The sequence below is a fragment of the Silurus meridionalis genome, chromosome 17 (assembly GCF_014805685.1).
Source record: "Silurus meridionalis isolate SWU-2019-XX chromosome 17, ASM1480568v1, whole genome shotgun sequence".
NCBI classification, from domain to species: domain Eukaryota; kingdom Metazoa; phylum Chordata; class Actinopteri; order Siluriformes; family Siluridae; genus Silurus; species Silurus meridionalis.
The window spans coordinates 16,408,137-16,431,055 of record NC_060900.1 but is presented as its reverse complement, the minus strand read 5'-3'; the positions used below and the strand labels follow the sequence as shown (position 1 = coordinate 16,431,055).

The following is a 22,919-nucleotide window of genomic DNA, read 5'->3' as shown; positions in this document are numbered from 1 at the left end:
AAACCCAAAAAAAATATTTGCTAAAGGTTTAAAGCACATGTGTACGTGACGATGAATATTCGGAATGACCTCAGATTTTCATCATTACATCTTGTATCAGAATCAGAAATAGCTTTATTACCAAGTATGCTTACACACAAGGAAAAATGTATCTTGTAGCAGTTCCATCAATTTATCTCGTAAGTAAGAATAAATTCCGAGATTATCTTCATCATTGGAAGTGTTGTAGAGCGGCAGACTGTTGCAAACGAAGAATTAAGACAAATAAACAAATGCAAACAGAATTTGTGATTATAAGATTTGAATCTATTTAAATTTCAATGTTTAATTTTAATGCAGAATTTATTTGCAGTATTGTGTTATATAATCTGTGACACAAATGAATAATTCTGGCAAAAAAACAACGTTGTTTTGTGCTTTATTTGGCCTGTAACAAAACTATAAGTAAAAAACTGAATATTTTTATGTAAAATGAAAAGATCATGATAAATGCTGAATCACTTAGACTAATTTACACTAAAGAGACTAACTAATAAACTAAAACAAGTACTAATTGATTAATATGAGCAAACATTCCCTAATTAAATAGCAATTACTAAAGTTGTTTAGTATAATTCATTTTATTTGAATGAAACTCATTTTTGGGATTGTATGCACAGACATAATGAGCAGGAAAAAAAGCATTCTCTCCTGTTGAGACTTGTTCTAGTGAAGTGACTTCAGTAGTATGTGTGACATCATGAAATTTGAGACTGTGGTTGTGAACAGCCCTGCCTTTCAGCTCTTTTCCTCTGCCACACATGTGCTTTCTCCCCCCTGCTCACTTGCTCCCTTCACTGGATCCGTAGTGTCCTCTTTTCTTTTCGCTCTTCTTTTAGTTTCTTCTCAATAAGAGTAAAAGGTAACATATTTCAGTCAAGAAAACAACACTCCATTTCTACATTTGAAAAAAAGCCTCAACTGCAACTTTAAAAGGTTTTTAAAAAGGTGAGAAGCTTTGTTTTTTTTGTTGTTTTTTTTACAGTTAATTTCCCAGGGTGCATGGGCAATAAAACAAACTGTATTTCTTGAAAGGAAGGGCTTGGAATTTACGTGCAGGTATACACCCTTTAAAGGCTTTATCATCTGTCAGCACACTGCTTTCTGCCGATCTCTTAACTGTTTAATCTGATTTGGATGTACAAGGAAAAACTAGAATAACAACCAGAACACCCATATATATAGGGGTTTTTTTTATTTTAGAATGACTTCTAAGTCACACAAAGTGATGTTTTCGTATCATGCTTTAAAAAAACATTGATTCAAAACACTGTTAATAAAAAAGTAAAGTAAAGTAAATAAATAAAAATAAATAGTTGTGGATTTGAATCTAAATGGTTGTCTAATTTTAACATGTTCCTGTTCAAAAATCGAAAAGAAAAAGAAAAATCTTTGTCTGGCGAATTGCATTCTGACCCCCTTGGGTTTATGCCACTTTGGTTACTAATGTTTTTTGCAGGCAAGGAAGAAGAAAGCTTAAGAGACCTACCACACAAGTTCACCTATTTTTTTTGTATCTTCAGACCCTTTTCCATAGCTTTATATTACCTAATTCCTAAAATATTTCTCAAAAGTAACAATTTCCTTCCTGCTGTTGTTGCCAGACACATATTCACTGCTCTTTTGGAACCATTTTGAATAACTTAAAGAATATCATAAGCATTTACTACTTTACTACTATTGGAAAATGGTCCGATAACTATTCCTTCCTTAAAGCCTAAAATTCAGCAGATTCCAATACAATGTTTCACATTTTCTGTATAAGAATATGGATTTATGTAATCTATAGTTAAGATTCCTCTCTATATAAAACAAAACAAAACAAAACACAAAGTTCTCATAAGGCTTTGGTATCAGTAACAGACATTTAAACATGACAACATGAATAATTTGATCAAATGAGACTATAAATCGTAATTTAAATTGTTCAGGGTGTAACCACAAGCCGCAAGCAAAAAAAACACTGTACTGTGACAAGCTGGTAGCACCCACGTTTGTAGAGCCCATGTGGAAAAGAGGATAAACAGAGCCTCTTGTTGCTTTCCCAAACCAAACCTAGTTAAAATTTGTGTTGTGATTGTGTAAATTGTAATACATAGATTTATTCCACACTGTAAGAAGTATTGAGAACACAGCAGCATGCCACTATTATCAGGAGAAATTACTGTCAAATTGAAACCACATGGAATGTGGCTAATTTATTTTGCTGGCTTGCGGAACATAATTGTGCAGGACAACACTAAAGTTGTGGCCTGCACAATTGATTTGCATCAAGTAGCTTCCTCAGTTACACAGAGCGGATGTCCTGGTCATATCCAACCTCCTCTGTTGTATCTGAGGAAGTTTAAAGGGTAGTAAAGAAATACGAGGTGCTGACAGACAGGTCATCATGTAATCAACAATAACGTTTTGAATGCAGAGAGCACAACTCGTGCTGCTCAGTCACATGTTTAAGCAAAATGAAAAAGGCCAGCTTTGGTATTTTTGTTTTGTTTTCCAAAGTACTACAAGCCCTTCATTATGGTTTCATGGAAACTAATTGCAGAGAGCACGTTCATGGGTTATCTGTAGCACGTATATGTCTGGGGCCTTGTGATCCCGTCAAGAGAAAAATTGCAGTATCGCTTGGCTACAGAAATTCAAGTACAGGCACGCCCAATATGTTCTGAATGTGAAATGAAGGAAAAAAATTGTGTGGGATTAAATACTTCGGGTTTGACAAGTAGAGCATGAGATTCTATGGCAAACTAGTGTGATGAAAAAAGAGAAAAAAGACGAAGGAATGTTGGGTGGAGAGCTGTTCAACTTGAGTAGCAAGTGTGGAGTATGGAGCGTACTATACACAAAGTAAGCACCTCCCCTTACAACTTAAAATGCTGGCTGAAAAAATGTCTGCTCAAGTCAACAGAGCTGAACATAAACACTGTGGTTCATAGCAACAGTTAACTATGAATACAGAAGGCAGAACATGAAGTAGAGGTGGCAGTTTGTAGTGATTATGTAATTATCTCTTATCAGTGGATGTAAGAAGAAGGTTAATTGTGTTACCGCACCCCCTCTGTGCAAGTTTAACACCCCAGTGTGTTTTCTAAACCCCTAAATGTTTAGACGGAGTGTTTAAAATGTTAAGAAAATAGAAAATTGTAATCAGACAGACATTTGCTTATCATCGACAGATTTGGGGCTACTAGGTCTTATGATGTCTAGTGACTAGCACACTATGAAAAGAAAAAAAATTAAGTTGCCTCAAGGGATCATGGGTCTGGACTGGGTTCTTTTTGCTCTTGATCGGTGAGGCACTGGGAGGAGGGGTGAGAAAACAAGGCTAGTCTTGCATCAGAAAAGTTTCTCTCCTTTCCCTTCACTCCTCCTTTCCCTTTGCTCCTCCTCTTACTGAACGGAAGAGACATTTTGTGGTTGGTATACGTTGAGATTAATGGCAGATATTTCCATGAGATTTTGAGGGCTTTTTGGTGCAGTTTGAGTTACAGTGGTTCTTTGTTCTGTAAACATAATCCAACTTGCCAAACTAATATATATTCCAGCTATCTTGGCAAACCGTGCTGTACAGTCTCTAAGTTGCTTGCAAGTAACACAAGTTTTGTTATGTTGGCTTTTGTCCTCAGCTCATTAGATCTGAATTTAGGTTTAACTCAAAAACCATAGGTGGCCCATATAAGAAACAGCCGTTTTCTAAGACACTCCAGGGTGCTAAGGCAGGGGGCCAAATGGCTGTTTAGTTGTTTTTGTTGGTCCATTGTGCATTCCTGCTTTGTTGTTTTAAGTGAGCTAGTTTTATTTATAGGTCATATATGTCATTTGGATCAAGAATCAGTTGCTACTGTCTCCAAACAAATAACACAATTACATGCCTGTGTCAGTAAAACATTCCACATTCATCTAAGAGTTGGGGTAAAGTTTAACCTGTATCAATGACAACAATGTGCAAATATGAACCCATATAACCTGTATGGTCTGTGTATATATGACAACCACTAGCTTCAAAACACTTCACTTTATCTTTCTACAGAGCAATGGCCTAAAACATCCTATTAACATAACTATAGTATAATTTAGAGATACAGAGTACAATGTCCTTTATCAGCCACTTTTACTGAGTTAGTTCATTTGAGCATCACTAAGTACATTCACAACATGAAGGCTAAGACAAAGAAAGCCAGAAGGAACTTGAATATTATATAGTTGGTAATCATTCGTAAATAAGTATTTAACCTGACATTTGTAATTATTTTATTTGTTTATTGAACTAGATATATTGACCAGAAAGAAGCAGAGTACATGTACTAAGAACTGGGATTATCATTACGCTTAAATTAAAGCTAGCCTTTATAATAATGAAAATTCAAACCTGTTTGGTCTTCTTCACTTCTGTGTGTCAGTTTTCAGCTTTTAAACACACTAAAGCAATGAGAATTTAGAAATGGAAATAGTGCCTGTGGTTGGGAACTATATACTATAGTATATAACTATAGTATATAGTACTATATACTATATAACAAAGAGAGGTTTGGCTTTGGGGCTTTCGGTTTCAGGTGTGTTGGTGTGAAATACAAGATTAAGGATTCACAGAAGAATACATGTTTAATGCATAAAGATTACTGCTCAGTGAGTTTGCCACTGGTTGAAAGGTTTACCTACCATAATATAGCATTGAGTAACAATGAGTTAGGGCTAGAAGGAGCCGTGTAATTATGGCCACCATGTTGTAACCTGTTTATTCAGACCCCCTAGTGGTGTAGATGCCGACATCTATTGTTTGACTATTATGCAAAAATAGCTTAAATATGAAGAAAAAGTAGGGACAGTATAAACAAAATTTGCTTGGCATATTTAACACTATAAGTTGTAAGGTAAATGTTAACGTTCTAATCTATCCCCTAAGAAATTTGGACTTTCTTGTGGAGCACTCAAAAGCTGAACAGGCGTGTATCCTTCTTTGTTTGCAGCCTGGCAAAACTCCCAATGTAACGTGGCAAAGTATTTGGGACATCTCAGGCCAAACCCTTTTGTCATCAAAAATTCATAAAATAAGAAAACAACAAAAATCAGCTCAAAACTGTACCACTGAGAGTACAGTTGAGTAAAAAATAACAATTGTCACAGTTTATTTAGTAAAATATTAAAATATTTTAGATTGTCTGTCCTTTAAGTGAGAGAGATTATTGGTGTGCAGTACTATGAAGTGCCTGTTCTGCCCTTTAAAAAAGGGTTAAAGGAAAAATTAATGCGTGAGAAAATGGGTAGAAGGAGAAACTTTTTTTTTTGGCTGTGTTAGTGATACCCATATAAACCATCAGTACTAATGTAAGAACCATTGACGGTCTTTTGTGGTGTTGGTTTGTCACCATTCTTAGATGTGTTGTAACAATGTGTTATGTTTTGCTTTTATTCACACTGGCAGCTTATGCTGAATGAAAATGCCCCACAGATTCCATAACACATTTGAGGAATTCACACATTTACACCATAACAGTCTGTGTGCATCTCCAAGCAAAAACAATTACTCATTTACCTAACATAAATATTACAAATGTTTGAAAAAAAAATGGATGGGCCATTGGTTACACCGATTTAACTGTTCTCAAATCTGCCGGTAACAACTGTAACACTGTTACTCCCGCTCACCTGTTCTGTGACTGCTGATATTTAAGTAATGGATAACAGTTTTAACATTTAGACCCTGACGCATGTGAAGTCTGTTTGTTTTCTTCGACAAATGTTCACGCATTAGTAGTGAAAATCCTTTTACCTCTGAGAAAGTTCTATGTGGAAGACATAGGCAAGACCCCATATTAAATACCTTGTAGGGAGCCTAATATGTAAGGCCAGTGAGTGCATCTGTACTGATGTTCATGCCTTTGTGTGTGACAGGGTAACAGGATACATTGCTTGATACCCAGAGTAATTTCTTTACTCTGCCAAGAGCTTACCGTATCATGTGTCTCTAAATAGGGATATCCTAAAATAGTCTGATACAGTCTTTACTATCAAAAGTAAAGCTAGTTTTTTGTGTGTGCATGTAGTAGATTTGATCAGCTTGTGATTGTTATGATGGACATGCGACCTGCTGTCAATGAAAGATAAAGTTGCATGTAACTCTGCAACTTTGCAATCGCAATAGAATCTTCCATTAGTCTACTTATCAGCAAAGTACTAGAGTTCACTAGTTTCCGGGGATGAACAAGATCTAACAGCTCTCAGAAACTGATAACATGAGGTGCCTAAAAGCCAAAGAGAAACATTTTGTCACTGAACATTTTGTTTAAAATATTCATAGACACCCAGTTATTTAAAAAAAGAGTGGAATAAGACAGTGGGATATGCTTTTTGAGGCAAATGTTTGGGAGATTCACTCCATTTACTATCTGCAGAAATTGTTCTAAACTTTGTCAGAGGCAAGAATTTGGGGATACATTTAGGTTGATCCATCTGTAGATCTATCTACAGAGAAGTCGTACAGTTTTTGGTGTCTCGTTCAAGAATTGAACAACTTTTTGAAACAATTGTTTCATGCTATTTTTATCGTTTATCGTTTGTGTGTTTGGTGGCTTTTAATGTAAACCGCTATTTTAATGTAACAGCAGAAAATGTAAAGGTAAAATGTTTAGGTAAAATACATTTTTTTGCTGAAGATTATTTAAATAAAAATAAAAGTCTATTGTTAGTACATCCACAAGCTTTTTTGATCTGCTCATGCCTTAGCAAGCAGTCTAATGTCTATGAGCCACAAAGCATAATGTTTTTATAACTGAACCTGTTACTGACCTTGCAGTAGGCATTCCCATGATGTACAGTGAGGAAAATAAGTATTTGAACACCCTGCTATTTTGCAAGTTCTCCCACTTCATAGAGAAATCATAGAGGGGTCTGAAATTGTCATCGTAGGTGCATGTCCACTGTGAGAGACATAATCTAAAAAAAAAAAATCCAGAAATCACAATATATGATTTTTTAACTATTTATTTGTATGATACAGCTGCAAATAAGTATTTGAACACCTGTCTATCAGCTAGAATTCTGACCCTCAAAGACCTGTTAGTCTGCCTTTAAAATGTCCACCTCCACTACATTTATTATCCTAAATTAGATGCACCTGTTTGAGGTCGTTAGCTGCATAAAGACATCTGTCCACCCCATACAATCAGTAAGAATCCAACTACTAACATGGCCAAGACCAAAGAGCTGTCCAAAGACACTAGAGACAAAATTGTACACCTCCACAAGGCTGGAAAGGGCTACAGGGAAATTGCCAAGCAGCTTGGTGAAAAAAGGTCCACTGTTGGAGCAATCATTAGAAAATGGAAGAAGCTAAACATGACTGTCAATCTCCCTCGGACTGGGGCTCCATGCAAGATCTCACCTCGTGGGGTCTCAATGATCCTAAGGAAGGTGAGAAATTAGCCCAGAATTACACAGGAGGAGCTGGTCAATGACCTGAAAAGAACTGGGACCACCGTTTTTAAGGTTACTGTTGGTAATACACTAAGACGTCATGGTTTGAAATCATGCATGGCGCGGAAGGTTCCCCTGCTTAAACCAGCACATGTCCAGGCACGTCTTTAGTTTGCCAATGACCATTTGGATGATCCAGAGGAGTCATGGGATAAAGTCATGTGGTCAGATGAGACCAAAATAGAACTTTTGGGTCATAATTCCACTAAACGTGTTTGGAGGAAGAAGAATGATGAGTACCATTCTAAGAACACCATCCCTACTGTGAAGCATGGGGGTGGTAGCATCATGCTTTGGGGGTATTTTTCTGCACATGGGACAGGGCGACTGCACTGTATTAAGTAGAGGATGACCAGGGCCATGTATTGCGAGATTTTGGGGAACAACCTCCTTCCCTCATTTAGAGCATTAAAGATGGGTCGAGGCTGGGTCTTCCAACATGACAATGACCCGAAGCACACAGCCAGGATAACCAAGGAGTGGCTCTGTAAGAAGCATGTCAAGGTTCTGGCGTGGCCTAGCCAGTCTCCAGACCTAAACCCAATAGAGAATCTTTGGAGGAAACTCAAACTCTGTGTTTCTCAGCGACAGGACAGAAACCTGACTGATCTAGAGAAGATCTGTGTGGAGGAGTGGGCCAAAATCCCTCCTGCAGTGTGTGCAAACCTGGTGAAAAACTACAGGAAACGTTTGACCTCTGTAATTGCAAACAAAGGCTACTGTAACAAATATTAACATTGACTTTCTCAGGTGTTCAAATACTTATTTGCAGCTGTATCATACAAATAAATAGTTAAAAAATCATATATTGTGATTTTATTGTGATATATTGTGATAATTTTTTATATTGGATTTTTTTTTAGATTATGTCTCTCACAGTGGACATGCACCTACGATGACATTTTCAGACCCCTCCATGATTTCTAAGTGGGAGAACTTGCAAAATAGCAGGGTGTTCAAATACTTATTTTCCTCACTGTATATAACTTCGCTGAACACATGCTACTAGATTTATAACATATCTGTTGAATGTTTATGTGCAGTATGACTTTTTGCTGTATAATATTCTAGATATAAAATTATTTTACTCTTTAGGAATCTACTGTTTAAGAACATACTGTGTGAAGAGATATTTTCCCTAGTTTAAATTCTAGAATTAAGCTCAACAGAAAGGTAGAAAAAATATTATGTTGTAGAAGCAGTTTGCTGACATAGTTTGTCAACGTTTCTTCTTAGAGGAAAGTGCCACTGTAAATCAGTACAAATATCTTCTGACTGATCAATTTATCGTAAGAACTTCTTGTCTGATGTCAATAGTCTATTCCAGGATAAGAATTTAACAATCATAGGGCACAAGGGCTTATTGAGTGCTATTACTAGTATGAAAATGATATCAATTATACGCTATGACCATCATCTTCACCCAGTCATACCACAGTGGAACACTTTTGGGAGATTTTGGTCTGCACTGTACATTGAATGCTAGATGTTAGACAACCCTACCATCAAAACACCAGCTAGTGTATACACCAACAAGAATAGTGGTAATCTCTCCTGTATAGTTCCTGAGACTTACAAGGCAAGGTATATTGTATATTTTTTGAGCTGTTCTGTCAATGTGTGCTCACCCTAATAGTTCATGATGTTTTTCCTTTCATTTGTCACCCATCTGTATGTTCACGTGCATGCAGTGCTCGAATTGAGGGAGGGCTGGGGGATCTGGAACCCCCAAAAGGCATTAGTGACCCCCCATGACAAGTAAAAAATAGACTTAGGGGTCCCCAAGATGATTTTAGTGAAAAATATATGAATTACACAACAACTGGGACCCCCCATAAGACTTGACTCAATTCGAGCAGTGTGTGCATGTGCGCATATGGAAAGACAAGCATGTGAAAAGCCATGTGTGAACAAGAAGGCACTAAAACAAAACTTATCAAATGTACTAGACATCAGTCTACAAGGCAGAGATCAGAAAACTAAAAAAAGTGTGTGGGAGTTACAGCTGGCAGGCTTGTCTGGATATCCTCCAAACTTTAGGCTTCTAAGCCACGTAGCCAATTCAAGTGCAGGGAAAAACAGTAGACTGAATCTAAGCATGAATTTCATATTAAACAGCAATGTGCTGTGTTGAGTTTTTCCCCCACAACTTTTCACAACTGACCAACACAGAGAGAGAACAAATATTGCTTTATTCAGCATTTTTTACACCTTCAGGAAAAAAATGAAATCATTGTAGTAGGCCTCATATTCTACTGCTGGTTCACCCTGGGAATTATGCATATGTCCCAACATATTTAACAAAAGAAAGGGATTCGACATTTAGTTCAGCTGTGTATGGAAATTCTTAGGCATGAGAAAATAGGCTGCAGCCCATGGTCAGGTCCTCTCATGAAACATGAGCTCTGATGAGCCAATCAAATTTTGGAGAGTGGGAAAAAAGCCACATGGAGCTCATGTTTTTTCTTTGAGTGCCTCCAGTTTGAAAACTTATCCAGTTCTTTGCACGTAAACATGGTAGAGGCCCAATAAATAGAAAAAGAAAATCAATGTAATTAATCAACTACGTTAAGTTTTTCAAATGTTGAAATGATAATAATGAAATAATAATGAGAGTTTTTTCATTTTATGTAATCTGCTTTTGCTAAAAAAGTATTTGGTAAAAGAAAAAGGAAAAAAAATGCTAAATGTTTCTTGCATCGTTTTGTTTTTTAGATCAACACTAAAGACATTCTTTCACACCAACTTTACCTGACCTATTTAACTTCTCTTTATTAATATACAAAAAGATATACAAAGATGGAACTTCAGAAACTATCAAATGGACACCATCAGGAATTCCAGCCTCTGGAGGATGGGTAAGTGTCCATAACCTGAAGAAACGTTAATGACTTGTAAAAAAATCTTTAATGCATAATTTATGTTTACATCTAATCACCTAATATATTTTAACCCTTTCCAGTGAAACACAAAGTAAAGTAAAAGTTAAATTTAAAATGTAAATTTAAATCTGTATCACTCTTTAGATTTAAACCTGAAAGTAGAGCTAAACCTAAAGGCATTTTGATTGAAGTTATTGTGTTTGATAATTCTGTACCAGCCAAAAGCATTTTTTGTTCAATTTCCCAAATATACACAATCTAGTGTATTACAGCATTTACAGTGAATGATTAAACAAACTTTATAGGCACTATTGTAAATCCAACGTCATTGTTTTTTTAAAGAAGGATTTAATAGAACAGCAGCAAAAATCTCTGTTTTTCCAGCTTAATAATACATTGATTTGAATGATTTTATTCTTTTTCTCCTTGGAAATATCAAGTTTGTCACCAGAGCAAGAAAACTTTATACCACATAAGAGCAGCGGGGAAAAAAAAACCCAGTTTACAGATGTAAGTGCACAAACAATAAATAAAGCTTACCCTTCTCTCTCTTGCTGCAAATCCCTGCATGTTATTGACGTTTCAAGCATATCTTTGTGTCTCTGGCAGTTCGAAGGGAAGACCTCATTTGGAATGTCCGTGTTTAACCTCAGCAACGCTATCATGGGCAGTGGAATCCTGGGACTGTCATATGCCATGTCTAATACTGGCATAATTATGTTCCTGTGAGTATGTTATATTGCATCACCAGTGCACTGTTGCTTCAGCCCAGTATCACAACATGCTGCAAAATACTGTCACATTGCTTTGAATTTCACATGGCTTACTGAATGCATGCTCAGTACACAACTATGTGCACTCTTGAATCAGCTATTGGAGCATGTAGTGTTAAATTTACCCCAAACAGAGAGAATGTAAAATTTTTCTTTAGGTATTTGCTGTTAAATTAACAGGTCAGTATGAAATTGGAGGTTTGTGAACTGATCAGCAGTAATAATAAAGAAACACTTCTGAATTGAATTCAATCTGCAGCATTAAATATAGCTTCAGAGCTGGCAAGGTCTTTATGTCTGCTTGTTGGAAAAAGTGCAGTCATCTCTCTCTTTTTCAAACACACACATACACACACACACACACACACACACACACACACACACACACACACACACACACACTTGGTTGCCTGTTGTTAACCCTGTTGTTTATCAAACCAAATTACACTCACTTCAGTTCATTGCACTAATTCATATTTAGTACTAAATATATTTTAATAAATCATTTTATTTATAAAAAATATTTTTACAGGTTCCTGTTGATATGCATTGCAATACTTTCATCTTATTCTATTCATCTCCTTCTAAAGAGTGCTGGAGTCGTTGGTAAGACAAGGCAATAATAATAATAATATACAACTTCACTGAATTAACTTTTGCTTTGTTTGTACATAGTTAGATATCTGTTTCTGTGTGCAGGTATTCGTGCATATGAGCAGCTCGGGAAAAGAGCTTTCGGTCAAGTGGGAAAAATACTGGCAGCTCTTGTCATAACAATGCACAACATTGGAGGTGAGTCAGAGAACAAGACTGGTGATTCTATGAATTGAAATGTAATTTATACTTTGTTGTTGTACAAACAGCTTTCTGGTTTTAAAAGCTCTGGTTATTCATGGTAACTGAGACTCTTTGACAAGCCATCCATGCATTAAGTCATAAAATGCAGAGTACTTTAAATCTTAAAAGAAGCACAGCCAAACTAATGACAAAATAAATATATAATAAACCACATGATTGACCATAAATTTGAAAGCGCCTCTAAGCAAAATCTGCTTTATGGTTACTTTGCTAAATCTTTTATTAAAATATTCCTATCAAGCAGCCATTTCTTATTGGAATACAAAAATTTATATTCATATCAAAGAAGTAGCCAGAAAACTTGAGGCAATGCTGACACACACTACTTTTTAAGTGGAATACCAGTGTCTGGTTGCATAACATCCACCTGTTTATACTCTTTTCCTGGTGGGGAAATATCATGATTTCAGACATTAACCCCTTAAAAATTCAAACGTTATTGACAGTCTAGATAAAGATATGACAAAATTTTATAATATATATTATAATATAATGCCTTGCAATGCCCAGGTTGGGTTTTAACTGACTCATGATTGGTAACAGTAATCATATTCCTGTGCAATGTATAAAACCCTTTGATCTTTACTATTATTATTTATTACAGGATTGCATGATGTTGCATCTAAAAGCTTCTGTCGCAATACATATTCCTGGTGTGTGAGAACAATAAATAAGTCACATTCCGATGTTATGCAACATGACTATAAATTATGTCATACTTGTTTTTTTATTGATGTATAGTTATTGAAGTTTGGTATAAATGTACTCTATACAATGATTATTTAAACAGCCTTATAATTATAAGAACTCAGTAGTAAATATAATAACTATAATAATGGTAGTTTTTAAATCAGAAGCCCTGGCTATACATCAGAGATCTCACTTTGTAAATAACCAAGTGGTCCAGACATAGCATATTATAGATAATGATCAAATCTATATACTCTTCTAAATGAAGTGGACATTTACATTTTGGTACATCTCTCTCTTTTTCTGTCTGTGTTTATTTCAGCAATGTCTAGCTATCTCTTCATTGTGAAATATGAGTTACCTTTGGTCATTCAAGCCTTTTTGGGGCTTCACCATAGCAGTGGGTAAGATGCAAAAGCAACTCATTTTGACTCATATGGAAAGTGTTTGCCAGATCAGATAATATAGCTGGGGAAGTGCTGTGGGTGCATTGGTTAATAATCTTGATATTTATTGAGTTAAAATAGTTCTATAAGTTTTATAAAGGGTTGTTTTCACTACATTATTGATACCAAGTGTACCAATGGTCTGACAGTCATCACTATGTGTTTAAAATAAATTTGCGGCATTTAGCAGACACCCTTGTCCAGAGCGAAGTACAAAAGTGCTTTGAGTCTCTAGCAATGAATAAATCTACACTGGTAAGCTAAATTACAAACTTAATATAAATCAGACTACAACTTTTGATTTTTAGAAAGAAAACTTGGAATGTGCTAATTTAAGTGTTTCAGGAAAAGGTAGCTCTTCAACTGTCGCTTAAAGATAGCCAGGGACTCTGCTGTACGGACATCTAGGTGAAGTTCATTCCACCACCTCAGTGCCAGAATAGAAAAGAGCCTTGAAGTATACTTTCCTCTCACTCTGAGAGAAGGTGGTAACAGCCGAGCAGTGCTGAAGGATCTCAGACAGCGTGGTGCAGTGCGAGGTGTCATGAGGTCTCTGAGGTAAGATGGTGCTGGTCAATTTTTGGCCTTGTAGGCAAGCATCAGTGTTTTAAATATGATATGTGCAGCTACTGGAAGTCAATGAAGGGAGCGCAGCAGTGGGGTGGTGTGGGAGAACTTGGGCAGATTGAACACAAGTCGTGCAGCTGCGTTGTGGATCATTTGCAGTGGACAAATAGCGTTCAGAGGAAGACCTGCCAGCAGAGAGTTGCAGTAGTCCAGTCTCGAAATGACAAGAGCCTTATTTAAGCACCTGGGCAGCCTGTGTGGATGATTGTCTATAGTTACCCTAAGGTTGCGAGCAGTGGATGAAGGGGATAACAAGAGACATGATGAGTTAATCGGAGATCTGGACCTGGAGATAAATCACCTGAGATGACCAGCAGTTCTGTTTTGCTGGGGTTGAATTTTAATTGATGAGCACTCATCCATGAAGATATGTCTGTCAAGCATGCCGCAATCAGAGTGGAAGCTGTGGTATCTGAGGGAGGGAAAGAAAAGATGAGTTGAGTGTCATCTGCATAGCAGTGGTAAGAAAACAAATGTTAGGATATGACTTCAACAATAGAGAGGGTGTAGAGGGAGAAAAGGAGGGGACCAAGTACCGAACCTTGTGGAACACCAGTGGTGAGTCTTCACAGGGCAGATGTGGATCCCCTCCATGTTACCTGGTATGAGCGACCTTCCACATAGGAAGCAAACCATTCCCATGCTGTTCCAAGTTACCGAGGGTAGACAAGAGAGTTTTGTGGTTGACTGTAAAATGCTGCTGAAAGGTCCAGGAAGATAAGTACAGATGACAGCTTAGCTGATCTGGCAGTATGCAGTTTTTTCAAAAGGGCCATCTCTGTTGAATGTGCCACTTTAAAACCAGACTGGTTTGGATCATGGAGGTTGTTCTGTAAGAGATAGACAGACAGTTGGTTAAAAGCTGTGCATTCCAGAGATTTAGAAAGATAGGATCTATCATTATGCATGAATATATCATTATGCATTTATGTTTATGTATTCTAAAAACTGGTGGTTTATTGTAGCACATAAACTTCACATATGTTACTATAGTAATGACTCTTAAAACAAAATGTCCAAATTTTTTTCATACTATTTTACCTTAAATGGCCACAAGAACCAATTTCAAACCAATTTTAGTTTATGGTGTAGTTTCTGTTTAGGTTGGTTTGGTTTATTTTATTTTATTTTAGTTAGTTTCTAGTAGGATATTGTGTTAATTTAAATATATTCTACATAAACATAAGGCTACACTCAATTCACTAATACTTTTCCTAATTAGTTCACCAAGTCACAAGAGTATAAACATTTTGACTCATTTGTAAGCAGTGCTATCCTATTAACCCCTTTCACTTTCAGCTTATCACTGAGTTATATATGTCAAATTATATTATTCAGTGAAGTGAATAGCATAGGTATTTATCTATAAAAGTTGTGATGAAGCGTTTTTTTATTTTATTTTAATGGATAAAACAAGGTTTTGAAAGTATAAAATGTTAGAGTGATGTCTTGTTTGAAACTTTGAAGTATGAATATTCAGCAGTCTGTATAACACTAGTTCTAAATACTAAAACTATTTTGATTTATTTTTTCAGACAGTGGTATCTGAATGGCAACTATTTGATCATATTTGTCTCTATCTGTATTATTCTCCCACTGGCTACGATGAGACAACTTGGTAAGTCTATAATAAATGTAGTAAATATATTTATATATATTTATAATATGTTTATTTTATTTAGCATATTCTTCTCTCCCACAACAAACCCCGATCCTCCCAGCCCACACACCAATCCCCTCATATACCTCTCACAAAAGGATCTATGTACAGCTTTCTCATTTTAAAATGTTTCTGTAGCACCACAGTCTATATGGTCAACAAGATCTTACCACTCGTCACTGCACACAACCTTGCAGTAAGTTGCAAGGAACAACCAGCTGTCTTGTTCACTTCACAGAGTTGTTAATGCAGGTTTCTCCTTTAAAAAAACCCACTTCTTCACTATTTTATCATTTCTATACTGGACTACTGCCACTCACTCCTGGCAGGTATGTCTCAGTGCGCCATCCCCTGCAACAAATACAAAATACTGGTGCAGCTGCTAATGTTATATTTAAAACATTGATGCTTGCCTACAAAGTGAACCAGCACCCATCTACCTTAACTTAACTATAAAACTAAATTACACCTAGCACTAAACAATGTACCATCGCAATCTCTAATCCTGTGCAGTAGGACCCAATATCTCTCTAGATACAATGAATGAAAAGCTTTAAAACAAGAATTTTTCTGGCTCCTCATGTAATAATGACTAAGCAGTAAGTGCAAGTCTTTTTTTTGTATGAATGCTGCTTTTCCTGTTGGACTGTTTTTTCTGATTAGCTGGTGATGATGAAAAACTCTTTACTGATTTACAGTCAATTTACATGCTGCATTGCACAACTCAAGTGCTGGTGGTGAAGATGAAATTTTGCACCACACATGTCTTAATGTATGGTTTCCATTATTCAGTAACCATTTAAACAATAAATGATATAAACTATATTCAGCTGATGCAGCTGACTGTAGAAAAATAAATCATTTGCTTTTGCATTTGCTTAGTAATAGTAGACCATGTAACATAAAATCTTGTATTTTCATTGCATCTGGGATTAGTATTCTATTAGACTATTTTATACACTATTTTTACTTGGCTGTAGATTTAACAGGAAAAGGTGAGGAGGATATATATATATATCCTCACTTTTTCATGTCAAATCCGCCGGGCAAGTAAAAATAGTGTCCCAGTGTATAGAATAATAATGGCTGTACACATTTTTAATTCAAAGTGTATTTATGTATATTAATGCATATACAAATATAAATGCATATACAGTACTTAACAAAAGTTTGAACACCAATTTTTTTGAGAGAGAAACACATCATGTTCATTTTATTTATGTGCAACAAACAAGGTAAATTAATTGTAAGAAGATTTACTTTTTGACCAAACATATATAGAAATGGTAAACTTGATCATAAACAGACATTAAACTTTTTAAAACTGAAAAATCCTCACTTAGATTCTCCAAAGATTTACCTTAATACTTGGCATGCCTCTTCTAAAACATGGCAGAGTTGTTATTTCCATGATATCTATCAGGCAATTCAATGAGAGATAACACCCCAGCAGACGTTTTGCTCTGTAGATATTGTTTCAGAGCTTAGATGTATGCTTTGGTTTCCTGTCTTGTTTTATGGTAAAGTCCAATAAGTTGTAGTTCTTGCATGGTATTGTATAACAGAATGGTAGCCACGTCAGTTCAGTATTTCTTTCACCTGAAATAAGTGTCCAACTTTCCCTGCTCCATAACAACCCCAAACCATTAAGTTTCCACCTCCGTGTTTGACTGTGGGTGTGAGGCAGTCTATTAAAATCTTCTCTACAGTTCCACATCTTAGAGCCAAAAATGTCACATTTGGACTCATCCTTCCAAAGAACCTCATTTCAGTCATTTACAATTCACAATTCTGTTGTTTTTTTGCCTTTTATAAATATTAATAATAATACTAGTATAATTGTTTTAGATTTCCTTATACATAATTCTTTACATATACTTTTTAAATTGTCTTTTTCATGAATTGGTATGACTATGACTTCAGCGGTGAAATTTAAAACTTTAGCACACATAGTGAAGTTTCATATAGTTAATGTGAAATTGTGGCATGTGTGTCTATAGGGTACCTGGGCTACACCAGTGGGTTCTCACTCACTTGTATGGTTTTCTTCCTCATCTCAGTGAGTATCTGATCGGGAAAAAATCTCTAAAAATCTCTAAAATAAATATATAAAAATGCTTTAAACATTATTGTAACCTACTACAAGAATTCTAAATATTCTTAGTCCACATTGCTTTCACTCTTACTCAGTGTCTACTGTTACCAATCATCCTTCCCCTCTTTCTCTTTTTCTTCCTTATTTGTGTCATTCTGATCTAGGTCATCTACAAGAAGTTCAACATCCCATGCCCTTTTGAGGATTTTAACAATCACACCACAGTCAATTTCACAATGGAAGAAGAATGTGAGGCCAAGTTCTTCACTGTCAACCAGCAGGTTAGTAAAACTATACTGTCTACTTATCATCTAACAGATGTACACATAATTATGACAGATCTATTCAAGGGATAAGGCTATTTACAGTATTTGAAAGAAAAGTTATCCAGTAATCCGGTAAAGCTTTCATGTCACTATTGGCCTGATTTTGGTGGCAGGTGACAGTTTGGAAGCTGTGCAATGCTTTCAGAATGCTTTCACTTGGACTACACCACTTATATAGTAGTCCCTACTCTCATTACCTCATTTTATTCTGTCTTGCAGACGGCCTATACAGTTCCCATTTTGGCCTTTGCATTTGTGTGCCACCCTGAAGTGCTGCCTATCTACACTGAATTGCGCAAGTATGTTTAGGAGCACATGCTACAACTGAACAAATGTAAAGAATTTCAAGAATTTACCATGTGAGCCATTGGAGCAGCTAAAAATCAGTTGAAGATTAGTTACAGAAATATTATAGAGCAGTTTAAAAAAGATGCCATTTTCAATGATTTTGGATACAAATTGTTTTTATAACTGATAACTGAAATATAACTGATGAATAATTTTGACATTTCTTTTGTTTCCTAAACAGCCCAAGTAAGCGACGTATGCAGGCCATCGCCAATGTATCCATCCTAAGCATGTTTGTAATGTACCTGATGACCGCAATCTTTGGATACCTCACCTTTTATGGTGAGACTTCTATATCTGAACTCACCATACCTTATATTTATTTGTGCACTGCAGTATCCCAATTTGTTATGTGTGTGGTGGCCAGGGAAAATGTGTTTTGGTCAAAATATCTTTTTTGCATACTTAGTCATTTTATTTTTTTAGAATGCATAAAAATCTTTTTGACTCTTAACAACCTGGAAATACTGTGATGAAAAGAGTCTGGTATATTCATATGATTTCCTTAAACAGTAAAATAGAATTATTAAAAGCATATATGCAGAAACAAAAAAATAAAATAAAAAAATTATATATATATATATATATATATATATATATATATATATATATATATATATATATATATATATATATAAACCTGTATGTATTTTACTTTTTGAATAGATTTACCAGGATGCCCTACATCCATCCAGTATGTTTTAGTCTAAAATATCTACCTTCATGTGATTAATTTTTATTGACTATTTATCATGGAAAGTAAACTCCTTTTCATTGTTGGACATGAACAGGAAATACAGAGACAGAGCTGCTGCACACCTATAGCAAAGTGGACCCGCTGGATGTATTGATCCTGTGTGTGAGACTGGCTGTACTAGTGGCTGTCACACTGACTGTGCCTGTGGTGCTTTTCCCGGTAACACTTTTTTTATATAGCATTTCTTGCTATTTGTATACTTAATTTTCTTGCAGTAATGTATAAACCACAATCTGCATTTGGTGATGACAGTTTTATAATCACAGTGCAATAGAAGATTCTCTAAACTGCTGATCTGATGTATTTTTGCTGTACTACATAAGCTTTATTGTTGTAATACCAATGATTGCATTTTTTATTATTAAAAAAATAATAATTCTTATATTTGTTCAAATAATGTTGTGGAAGGTCACTTGATGGAAACATCTTAATTATTCACATTATAGCAGTGTGTCATGTTACCTAAAGACATGAAATCCCTCTATCCTAATTGATTTTTTCATGTTGGCAAACAAAGTTGCCTGCAAATAAACACCTGTTTATGTTGAGAATCTGCCATATTACTATAAAAATGCTATTAGAATGAGTGCATTAATAGAGCCCTTGAAGCCAAGTACTGTTTTTAAAGCTGTGCTGATAAGACTTAACGACTTAATTCTTGAAAGGATTAAAATTTTAGAAATTTGTAGGGTTATGGTAACACCTTGAAAGTGACTTTTGCCTTTTGAAAATACTATTGACATGATGGGGTGTATAAATGTTCAGATTGGTGGTACATGTCAAAGTAACACCCACAGGAAACCCAGAACTGAACTTCAGTGATGTGGTGTGAAGATTAATAAAAATCTTATGATCTTAAAACTTGTGCAGTGATGTAAACATAAATATGATTTTCATTTAGATTCGACGAGCTCTGCTGCAACTGATTTTCCCCAAGAAACCTTTTCACTGGGCTCGTCACATATGCATCGCTGTGTGCCTCCTTTTTGTCGTCAATTTGCTTGTCATCTTTGTACCCAACATCCGAGACATTTTTGGCATCATCGGTATGTAGAAAAATTCCTCTCTGAAAGCAATAAAATACATCTATTTTACTTAAAAGATGGGAAGATAGAAGTCCAGGCTTTGTCTGAAAATGAATAGCATTACATGAATCCGCTGTAAAATAGTCTGTCATGTGGATTCTCTGTTTCTTTATCTTTAGGTGCCACCTCTGCACCAAGCTTGATCTTCATCCTTCCAGGCCTCTTCTATATCCGCATTGTTCCAATAGACCAGGAACCACTCTCCTCAAGACCAAAAATTCAGGTGATTTGAATGTTTAATTAATAGCATACATTTGAGTTTGGATATTTAAGTGACAAATCTTAAAGCATCAATATTTTCTTTCAGGCTATTTGTTTCACGGCCCTGGGTTTCATCTTTATGACGATGAGTTTAACCTTCATAGCCCTGGACTGGATCAGTGGAGAGAACCGCAGTGGTGGGGGACACTAATTCCCAACCACAAACACAAAGGGTCCAGTATGTCTGCTCAGAAGAACACCACCTGTCTTCTTCTCTCAAACCCAGTTTTGGAACATGAGAGAAAAGCAAAAAACAAATAAACCAACAAACAAAATCACTGATAGGCTGGGCCCATCTCATCTCTGGTCCCTTTCCTTACTGCGTGAGGGTAGGACCTGCTTCCCACCATATTTCAAATTAAATAGAGGAGTGTTTGTGGTGGAGGATCTTGGCTGAACATGATGACATCGCGCCCTTTCGAGGCAGTAACCTTCAAGATCCTGAATGCAATCATTTGCTTTGACAATCCACAGAGATAAATGCCAATTAGGTTTCTGATGGCAACTGCTTATAGATGCAAAATTTATAAAGGTTAATTTGCAAGATCTGTAAGAGAATCGCAAAAAGGCAGATGTAATGGTTTATGTTCTCCCATCAGTGTAAACAGGAAAAATCCATGTTTCATGTCAAGGTTTTAGGACAGATAGATGTATGCCAAGTACATACAGCAGTATTTCATTCTATTGATCAGCTACAGTTTATGTTTAGAAGAAAACTCTATCCAAATTTCTCTTTCACAGCACAGTTTTAGTAAAGGGTTAAGTAAAATCTTAATGATGAAATAGGAAGAAACATTAAAAATATACCGCATGAGAAATTTCTTAAAGCCACAATCACTGCTTTATAAAGACAGTAAATTAACAGTAAATGTATGGCAAAATAGCTAATTTATGTAACATCTTTTCAGTATTTAACACAACTGCCATTACCTCAAGCAAAAAAACAATTGAACAGACAAAACCATCATGTGCCTTAAAAACACGGGGTGCAAACCTTGTTTCCAGATTCTTTTTAAAAGCCTTATTCAATACCATACCTCAGTTTGTTGTTCTCAAGTCCCTGGCAGTTGTTGTAAAGCAGAATGGACAAATTAGATAGTATATTGATTTGTTTTAAGCTTTTCACAGCTGCTTTTTGTTTAAGCAGGATTACACTTCATCTGAATGAGAAAGGTACAGCAAAAAACCTCTATAATAAAATTAATTGCTGAATTAATAGCTTTAAAGTAAAAGCATTCAATCAGTAGAATTAGAGCGAAGGATCCATCTGTATATTTTTTTCCACAATGAATGAGTGAAGCATGATAATTAAAAGCTCATAATGTGACACTGATTATCATGTATTTATCAGCACTTCTACTGTGGCCTTTTCTTTTAGGTTGTATTTTTTGGGGGCCACAGATAAAATCTTCACAAATTTAAAATACTAAGAATGAAACTTATAAAAAAATTATAACCAGTGCATTTAAGCCAATACGATAGAGCAGAATAGGGCTGAATTAAGGGTTAAATTGTTTTTCCTCTGAGTCTGGAGGCCATTGTGAGATGGTGTCCGTTATATATTTTTTCAAAAGCTGATTAATTTCCATGTCCCTCATGTATCCATATATATACAATGGAGAGGAAAATCTAAAAAAAAAGGTGCTAAAAAACAGAGCAACATTTGGGGAATATTTCCCCTTTATAAATGACAGCTCACTTGGCATTTCAGACAAACACTGACAAACACAGTGTTTTCATTTCATCAAACACTGTCTCAAAATGTCCTTGAATAAGCACACCCTACTTTCTTAGTTGTAAAGTAGGTCATACTCGGTTTACAGTGTGGTGTGGTGATTAGCTTTTAGCTGTGCATGCCAAAGCAAATGCCAATGTGAATCTGACAATTTACATCCTGTGAACTTGACGATTTTACATTTAGCTTATACCTGCAACTTATGGTATCTACAACTTACTCTTTCTTCAGTTTTTACAGCATTTCTGTTAAATAAAATTCTGTATATTCTACTCTTCACCTATGGTAGTTCAGTTATTTTTTTTTCTGTAACAGCTCTGCATCTTTTCTCCAAGTTTCAAAAATATGGTGCCAACATTTGATGAAGTGACACAGAATGTTCACAGGATATCCAGATACCATATCCTGACACCAAAGATATTTTGCCGCTGATGAAGCTACTTCATCAACTGTTTCTTGTTTTGTTTTTTGTTTACTGAATTGGATGTTGACTTGGTCATGCTTACAGTTTTCAATAAAGACGAATTCTGTATGAGAATTTCTTTTGTTTTGTTTGTCTTTTCGTATTGGGAACATAAACCAGTTATTGTCTTGCAAAAGTTTTCACTGAAATGAACTTAATTGGTATTATCAGGAATTTACCCAAAGTACTCTATGATATTGAATGTAATGTCATTACACAAACATCTGCCTAACAGTGTGTAGGCCCACTTTGAACCAGCTGTGATCCTTTGAGGCATGAACTTCACAAGACCTCTAAAGATGTGGTGTGGTACCAAACCTTTTGGCAGCAAATTCTTGTGTTGTAAGGTGTGGCCTTCATGTATAAAACAATTTTGTTCATTTTGAATATGATGGCTACAG

The 22,919-nt window shown here is 35.7% G+C and overlaps 1 protein-coding gene across 2 annotated transcripts; it reads left to right on the top strand.

Annotated features, from left to right (window-relative positions):
- Nucleotides 1-790: 790 nt before the first annotated feature.
- Nucleotides 791-22,593, top strand: slc38a5b (solute carrier family 38 member 5b). Of its 2 annotated transcripts, none has more exons than XM_046871095.1 (16): nucleotides 791-987; nucleotides 10,302-10,370; nucleotides 10,835-10,904; nucleotides 11,004-11,119; nucleotides 11,700-11,773; nucleotides 11,867-11,959; nucleotides 13,038-13,119; nucleotides 15,324-15,406; nucleotides 17,449-17,507; nucleotides 17,708-17,824; nucleotides 18,089-18,168; nucleotides 18,399-18,499; nucleotides 19,009-19,133; nucleotides 19,876-20,020; nucleotides 20,179-20,282; nucleotides 20,367-22,593. In XM_046871095.1, exons 2-16 carry the CDS (start codon nucleotides 10,312-10,314, stop codon nucleotides 20,469-20,471), a joined length of 1,413 nt encoding a protein of 470 aa, XP_046727051.1. In that variant the 5' UTR covers nucleotides 791-987; nucleotides 10,302-10,311; the 3' UTR covers nucleotides 20,472-22,593. The 2 variants fall into 2 exon arrangements, with proteins under 2 accessions (XP_046727051.1, XP_046727050.1); XM_046871094.1 differs by having other exon boundaries at nucleotides 792-987; nucleotides 10,228-10,370.
- The last annotated feature ends 326 nt before the right edge of the window (nucleotides 22,594-22,919 follow it).